The 9,455-nt window shown below is 30.8% G+C and overlaps 1 protein-coding gene across 1 annotated transcript; it reads left to right on the top strand.

The window, feature by feature from the left end:
• Positions 1–399: 399 nt before the first annotated feature.
• On the top strand, positions 400–9,255 carry LOC134684264 (uncharacterized). Its single transcript, XM_063543533.1, has 4 exons — positions 400–1,122; positions 1,969–2,431; positions 3,634–3,657; positions 6,318–9,255. Exons 1-4 carry the CDS (start codon positions 649–651, stop codon positions 9,149–9,151), a joined length of 3,795 nt encoding a protein of 1,264 aa, XP_063399603.1. The 5' UTR covers positions 400–648; the 3' UTR covers positions 9,152–9,255.
• Positions 9,256–9,455: the final 200 nt, after the last annotated feature.

The following is a 9,455-nucleotide window of genomic DNA, read 5'->3' on the forward strand; positions in this document are numbered from 1 at the left end:
ATAAATTTTAGACGGTTTCCGCTGTACATTAAGTATTTTGTTAAAACAGCAAGGAGTCCAATGAAGAATTTATAAATATTAACGCAAAAGTTATATAGAATATGTATGGATAAATATTTGTTACGAAACACGTTAAAAAATCCCATATTTCTACATGGAGTTATTTTCTGAGTTATATTCACAGTGCGTATTAAAACCTAAACGCAGCAGGAAAAAAATACCCACCTTATAATGGTCGGTAAAATAGGATAGGAATAATGCAAATCTTTGAATAAAATAATGTTTGTTGATGGTAAATGAGTCAGAAAATGCATATGCTAGGTTTTTGTTGTTGTTATACTACAGGCAAAAATATGCTTTATCTAGAACATCATTGTCTTTCCTAATAGAATACATTTTTGTAATATCAATTGGTATTTTAGGTTAAGTACACAAAAAGAACGAGAGAACTTTTACAGAATCTCAACAATTATTGTTGATCACGGGAAAGAATCATTGACTTTGCTGTTAGAAAATGAACTAAAAGCTAGCAATCAAACTCTTGAGGATTTTATTAACTTGAATCAGCATGAAATATACCATTTATGCTTTAACCATGTTAACAGATATGCATGTTGCCAATGTAAAAATGGTACATTATCATTTACAATGCCCGCGAGTAGAGTTTTGCATCCTGATCAATTAAATATACTCCTGGACAAATCCGGTCAACAACTACCTGGTCATACTACAAGGAGCTCGTTACAATTTTGTTGTTGTCCAGCAAAATCCACACTTACAACAAAACATCTGGATTTGACAATTCTTCGATGTCTGCTGATAAATTTTGCCTCGATCTGTCCTAAGAATAGCAACATTCGACTTGCAGTTGATGACCTTATTGGATATCGAAATAAATTGTATGGACATGCGCAAGAAGCCAGATGTTCAGATAGTGCCTATATACTATATAAAAGTCAAATAGAGACTACAATTCTCACTATTGCAAAATCATGTAATAAAGAAAGTGAAATGAAACAAAAACTCAAAGATGCTGAGGTTCGACCATTAGATGAAACAATATGCCAACAATATCAAAACTGTTTGTTGTTTGATATTCAGCGGAATGAAGACATTAAAACGGTAGGCTGAATATTTTGTACGAATGGTATATAAACATCTTCTCCTGTATTCTCTATACAAAAAGTAATTAAAAATTTTTAGACGGCGGACAGTTATGTTCATATCCATCTGCTATCTGAAAATAATATACTCTTACCAAATTTAAAATCTGCTGTTGATCGCTAAACGTCCACTGCAAAATGTATCATGCAAGGCAAGAGCAATGATGAAGGGCATGCATATTATAGGGAAAGTATATTCTAGATAGAGGATAATTTTTCTTGCAGCAGGTTACTTATGATAGCTGAAAAGGGATATTGTTAAACGCGCACAAAGCGACATAAATATTTCGAGAACATAAGATTGCGTAAGATGAAAAATTTGACTGAGTATTTGTTCGTCCATTTATCATGTTTTTAATCTAAACGTATGCATGCCTTGTAGTGTGTATGAAACTAGGATGAATCCACCATTTTTTTTATAAGGACATGTTTGTACCACGTCAGGAAAATGACAGGAGTGCCTCTTCCGTAATATGTGCATTCGATTTTGTCATTTTACAAAAAATAAAAATCACAAAAATACTGAACTCCGATGAAAGTCCCTTATCAAATGGTAAAATCAAACACTCAAACACATTAAAGAACGGATAACAACTATCACGTTCCGCACGTGGTACAGACATTTAATCTTTCAGAAAATGGCAGACTAAACATGGTTTTGTCAAGGGACTTTCTGTTTTTAATTTGATATTCCTTTTGATTTTTTAATCTATGTTATTTTACAAACACGGTAGCCGTAAAGACTTAATATTTTCACTAGCTCAGTAACTGTTTAACTACTGTACATCTCCAATTTTTTTTACAGGAAATAAAGCGTTTAGAAGAGCAATCTAGACAAAATGATGGTCAAATTGTTCAGTGCATTTTGGAAACAAACAATACTATTACTACTAATATTTCGTCACTCAAAAAAACTATTACAGACAAAATCGAAGGACTGCATTTGGATGTTGTTACTAGGGATGATATCTTGTACGAACGAATACAAAGTATGGAGGTTAAAGTTAATGTTGAAGTCAGCAAACACACAACAGACATCATTAGGACGAAAGAAACAGAGAAAGAGGATCGACGGGCGAAACATGCAGATCTTATCGGACATATACAACAAACAGAGCACAGTATCATAACAAAAACAGACGAAAAAACAGAAAATATTATCACACAAGTAGAAGAAGTAAAACAAGAGATAAATGATAAAATTATCAACCTGGGTGAGAATCTTAAAGAAGCAATAAGCAGTGAGGCCGGAAAGTTGGGAAACATAGGTATATTTAATATTTTGAAATACATTTTTATTTTCGTCAGATGATTTCATGTAAATTCACAAAAGTATAGCTAATGCTGACGTAATTCCGCTACATAACAATTTTTGTGGTTTATTTTTTGTTCGAAATTACACTTTCGAAAATCGATTTAGGATGAGCGACAAACAGAACAATAAATCATTGTTTGTGACCACTTTAAAGACAATACAGCTAAATGACCGATTCATAAAACTGCTCACACAATAGCAAATTTTGACAATCGACATATATAAATACTATTTTTAAATAGTTAGGTATATTAGAAATGATTCATGCAAGCAACGATTATTTGTTGGCAATTTTCAAAAGTAATGAGCATTACATGGAAATGTTATCCAACTAGTATATACGCCAAACTCGCGTTTCGTCTACAAAAGACTCCTCAGTGACGCTCAAATCCAAAAAATTAAAAAAGCCAAATAAAGTATGAAATTGAAGAGAGCATTGAGGACAAAAACTAATAAAATGCATACTCGCGAAAAGTGCAATAGAAAATGGAACAATATCTAACTCAAAATTATAATTTAATGAGATCCTTTGTGAAATTGGTGTTAAAAAGAAACGAAATAGTTTCCAATTTGCGAGTTTTATTCCGTCTAACGTTAATTATGTTTATGTATTGAGAACATTTGTGGAATTTTCAGATATATTTGTTTAATTAAACACATTAAATCCCAGTTATGTTCAGAACATCTTAATTTTCATGGAATGAAAACCGTAACATACATAATGAAGTTAATCTGTGAGTTTGTGAAAAATAATATTTTACTAGTATATTTAGAATAATTCCACAATTTTCAACATGCGGAAAACCCTGTACTTAATCAGGACTATGGCAGATTTTTTTTCATTCGTAAGATGTGTTTGATATTTTGATTTTTATCATTTTGTAAGGGACTTTGCGTTTTAAATTTCCCTTTGAATTCGATATTGCGAAATTTCAAAAAGTTGTCCCAAATATGGCTACAGTAATCTTTGTCTGAGATAGAACTGTATGTATTTCACTGAATATGTCATTTTGTTATAATGTGCATTGAACTATACAATAGTTTGAAACTGAATACGACCACAGTCATAGTATTATGAAATGACATTCAAACTTTCATTTGAAAAGCCAAATTATTTACATTGTGATTATATCATTATTTTTTGTTATCTTTCAGATGTAAGAAAACAAAATCTTATAGGTAAGAAATTTAACGATTTTTTGTTATTAAATAATTTTCCTGACGGGTACATCTGTCTTAAATATTTAAGAATTTTTAACTAATCACAGATACATAAAACAACAAATAACACAAAACCTCACTTTGAAGTAAGAGATTTAATAAAAATAGTTCAGGTAATACTTTAATGTTATTCCATCAATTTATATAATGTTTCTTTAACCGGGTTTTACTCCTTCGATACAAATAATAGAAAATGTCGCTTACTGAAATTCGATTTACGCCACATCATCAAATGGTGCTAAGTTGAACTGATCCTACTCAATATATATAGGACCCGTGCGATGTATAAACAGTGTTTTAATAAGTTCATTTATATGATTATATAAAATGTTTAATTTTTAAACGAACGGGTATCTGAAATGTTACAATATTATTCATTAAATATTGTTTTTACTGTTTAATGACATCTGTTGTATCTAATATTCAACTGTCGTTCCGCAGATTGGGTTAGAAGGAAAATACTTTGCTTTGAAAGTTCATCCCTCAGCTAATTTAATGTATCGACTTCTGTAGAAAATTACGTTTAACTGAAGAAATATTCGATAAAGATAACCGAGATGACTCTATTGTCTTGAATAAAAGTACTTATAAATCTTCAAAGGTTTAAAGGTTTAAATCAAAGCAAATATTTAATTGTGTTTCAATATTTTGAAAGTATAAAACATAAAAGAAACTAGCTTTAATAAAAGAATATCATGAAAATCCTGTTTACTTTTTTGTTTTAAGATCACAGCAATCTAGAGGACAAATATCAGAAAAAGTAATCAATTTAAAACTAAAAAACAAAGGTAATTGGATTGCTGAATTTTCAAAACTTAAAAAAGCCATACTAAATAACTGGGAGGAGAAGCTTAAAACTGAGAGATCATTCAAAACTAAAGTAAATATTAACAGAGAAAAAATCAGATTAAGAGACCATGAGGATATACTCGGCATTAATAATAAAGATATTTATAAGATAGTGCAAAGTAGAATAAAAACAGAAACACCCATTGGTTTTTTGAAATGGGAAAAGATATTACATACAGGAAATATAAATAGTGAATTCAAAGACACGATAAAATTCACTTTTGAATACTTAAAAGATAATAAAATTAAGATGTTCAGGTGGAAATTAATGCATTTCATCTTAGCAAATAAAGAGCTATTATTTCAATGGAAAATTTCTGAAAACAGCCTTTGTTCATATTGTAATGAACAAGACAACTACAAACATTTTTTCATCACATGCGCATATAACACAAACTTCTGGAGATCAATGAGAGATATATTTAACAAAATAGGTATTGACAAACATGTTATAAGCCTACACTCTCTAGTAATAGGATACAAGATTCATGATGATGCTTATTTTGGACTCAATCACTTGCTGAGTTTAATGTTTTTTTCAGTCTATAAATCAAATTATAAATCCAATAATAAGGCAAAAAAAATAGATATAGTGAACATTTTTAAATATGAAATCTCGAGTACAGTTGAATTATATTATACGGCCAATATGGAAATAAACAAAATGTTTAAAAAAGTGTTGCAGATCTTGAAATAAACAAAATTAACTCTTGGAAAAAAACAGAATGTATGTTCTAGAATGTTAATATTGTGTACTTGTTTTCAATATTTCACCAGTGGACTAGTAAAAAAATATGATACTATAATATAAGTATAGGTGTCTATGTACAAAAAATGTATGAAAACACATGTAGATACATGTACAATGTATGTGAATGCATCTTTTTGTAAAGGTCTTTATACATGTTATATGTGTGTGGACATGTATGTATGTAACTAGAGCATATGTGTGAATGAATATATATGTAAGTGTGAATGCATGTATGTAGGTATGTAAGTTATGTATGCATGAAAGTGAAGTATAAAAATAATTTGGAAACAAAAGGGGGGATAAAGGTAAAAAAAAAAAAATATTCAACATGTATTCTATTATATCTGTACAACAAAGATTATGTACATTTTCATATGTTTAATGATGTTTTTCTTTTTTTTTTATGTGAAACTATATGAACATATTATGTACAAGAATAATAAGGATAATTCTAATGTTTACAATATAAAGGTCACAGACAGGTCACAGACTGTTCACAGGTAATAAAATTTGGGTCAAATTTGTAAAATCAAAAATCATGACAAAAGCTTATAAGAAACATACAAAGAGAATACTTTACTTACCATTTTTTAGTATTAACAAACACTTCCAAAGAATTGTATAAATCCAAAGGTACGAATTAACAAAAGTTAACAGAAACAGTAACCACGCTGTATCTCATTCATATTTTCATATGGTTCAAAATTCTATTAAAAGAACCGATAATGGATTTTTCTCCGTAAATTTCACGACACATGGTCTGTAACATCTTTAAGTACTTCGATAAGATTTTATATGATATTATGTATATTTATAAAGTAATGATAGAAAATAGAAATGTATTAAATGGCTATGTATAAAATAAGATAAGTTTTACTGTATATTCTCCCTGGATATCAGTTATAATTGTATGTAACAGGGATACTTGATGGAATGCTGTACATTAAGTAATTTGTTAAAACAGCAAAGAGTGCAATAAAGAATTTATGAATGTTAAAAAAAAAAAAAAAAAAAAAAGATCACAGCAATGCGATCATCCAATGTCATCTGGAAGATGAAACATTTGTTAAAACATATGCACTTGAGAAGGGAAGGACCGTATTGAAAGAAGAAAACCTCTTGATTCTCTTAGCGAAAGGAGGGTCTGGAAAGACACAAATAGCTCGTCGTTTAGCATCTATTTACAAAGACGAAGGGTACGTTCCACTTTTCTTCTCAGACAAAGATGTAATTAAGTACAGAGATTTAATTTCTTTAGATGAAAAGCATGTCGTCATTGTTGAAGATCTGTTTGGTAGGATAAACGTTGACTTTTACGAAGATGACCATAGAAATATTCTGGATATTTTGTCAAATTGTTTGAAGAAGTCTTCGCATCTGAAAATGATATTCACAATCAGAAATGACCCGAAATGCGAGGAAAACATTTTGACAAAGCACAATATATTTGATAAAAAGTGTATTCTTAATTTGGATAATAATTTGAAACTTTCAGATGAAGAACGTATTCTCATTCTTTTGAGTCATATGAAATATAATTCGATTATACCTTGTAAAAGTCCAGTAAAGGTAGATATATTGTTTGACTACAATCCCATACCATGCTGTTCGTCTGAATGTACTGCTGATGTCTTAAAGTTATCAAACGGTAGTACTCAAATATGTACTGACATATTGTATACATGCTGTATGTGTGACACATTTCTGGGATTTCCGGAAACCTGCCGTATGTTTTGCAGCGATGAATCACTGACATTTCTTGGTATAGCATATTTCCATAACACTAACAAATCCTTAGTTGATAAGATAAACTCTCTGTTCTCAAAATGCTTCGATACCTTATCATGCAGATATCAGTACTGTGTATTGGTATATACTGCTTTGAAATGTAATTTCCTCGATAACAATATTTTAGGAAGCCATATTGAAAAAGATGAATTGTTCCGAAAGATATTTTCAATATTTGATGATAAGGAAACAAAGATAAGAAAAACATTAGTCCAACAAGCTATACGTGAACTTGAAGGTGGATATCTTATCAAAAGCTCACAGTATAGTGAGTTTCATCTAGATTGTACTTATCTTCCAAGTGGGAATGCTTACATGATAAAACACCAGGCTGTTTGTGATGCTGTTCTGGTTTCATTTGGTAACGAATGTCCCGAAATATTACTCGATATGGACATCTGCGATCTTGGATTCTTTTTGAACTATATCAGACCAAGCATCAAACCACCTGATGCTAATTCTTCCGTCATTCATGTTAATCCTAAGCTAGTCCTTGATAAACTCTTTCATTTTGTGGAGAAAGAAATTTCTTTTCAATCCATGAAAATAGAAAAAATAATAAGTATATCCCATCCATGGCGTCCTATGCCAATTAAAGATGAAGATGATGTAGACGATAATGAAGAACAAACTAATGAAGCAAATAGATCACACGATGAACTGGCAGAGAAAATTTGCAATGGAAAAAGTACTGATGAAATACATGTCTTACAGGATCTACAGACAGAGGGTCCAGGTAGTGATACGGATGATATCAATACCTCATTCGATCTACAGACAGAAGATCTCGGTAGCGATACCGATGATATCAATACCTCACTCGATCTAAAGACAGAGGATGGTGGCAGCGATGAAGGTAGCTCAGACGACGACTATGACGAATATGAAAATCAACAGTTTAATGAAAACGCAGGTCGATTTATACGTGGTTATTCAGAACAGGTAGGGGAATATATTCGGAAATGCATAATTGAAAAGAAATATGCTACATTTGTCAAAACTTTTCTAGGAAAACTTTCAAAACTGTCACCCCCGCCACTTGATCAAATAACGAGGTTTTTTAATGGACTAACTAGAAGAGGCACCTGCTTGATGAATTTAGACATCAATTCCGACATCATTCGTGATTTTACATTAGATTATGCTGACTTAAGTGTCTTTTGTCTACTTTTTAGACCTGAGAGTTCGAGTGTAAAACATTGCAAGTTTTATAAACTGGACGATAAATCACTCCAAGAAAAACTATGTGCGATCATCGACGGAAACAAGAAATATAAAATTATTACAGAAATTGGCAAATTTTTATACAGAATGAGAGTTGAAAAAGGAAATGATGAATTTCTCAAAACATTTTTGGCCAAAATTCTAAGTGAATATCAAAATCAAGATAATCTGTATAAAATTCGATACCTTATTGATGGTATGTCCAGCAAAGGCAAACAAACGGATATTGTTTCTCATTTTAAAGAGTTCATGCAAAAATATGTATTAGTCTACGGAAGTATTAAAGCTATCATTGGCCTTTGGGAAGTACTAAACACTGAAACATTCCAAAGCAGTCAGCCGCTAAGCAATCCACCTTTGATGGTTGTTCTAGAAGATAAGTTCAGAAATCACATGCTGTTCGGCACAGATGTAGAACATGGAGTCGACTATAAAATACAAACCCAGGAGTATGGAGCATGCGTATACAATCTGGCTGTAAAAATTCAAGACCACAAATGTATTGATGAGCTGATACTCAAACTTTATGACATTTACACAACTTCTCTGCGTGGTCGATATTTATGGGCATCACCTAACAATATTCATTTCTTATTCTATTTCTATAGAGGATTCACTAACTTTAAAATGCGAAAAGATGAGGCATTGAAACTGTGTCCTCTAGGAATGGAAAAACTGACATGTCATAATAAGCGGTATAAAGTATTTCTAAAAACAGTAAGAGAAGGTATACGTAATCAGACAGGTGACTATTGTGTAGAGTTTATTCAAATACTAATGAATATTAACATCCTTGATCCAAAAATTGACTTTTTTGATGTAATTTTTTCTGGTCGTTAAATCATTTGCTATTTTTGTATCGTCTAATCAAGCTTAGTTTCAATATAATACTGTTGCCTTATTCATGTTATTCCTCAAAGCATTGTCCCAAACGCACGAGTAAATGCCCATTTTCATACAACACTTGCTGCTTTAATGTTTTTTATGAGATTTTAATGGAACTTTTAACAAAATGAAAATGTTAGATTTTTTTAATATATTACATATATTTTCTTTATTTTAAATCATAAACGCTGAAAAAAGATGCAATCATTTTTAGTGTTTTGTTCATCCAAGATAACCAATCTTTGTTTTATAAAACGAA

This window comes from Mytilus trossulus, chromosome 9 (genome assembly GCF_036588685.1).
Source record: "Mytilus trossulus isolate FHL-02 chromosome 9, PNRI_Mtr1.1.1.hap1, whole genome shotgun sequence".
NCBI classification, from domain to species: Eukaryota; Metazoa; Mollusca; class Bivalvia; order Mytilida; family Mytilidae; genus Mytilus; species Mytilus trossulus.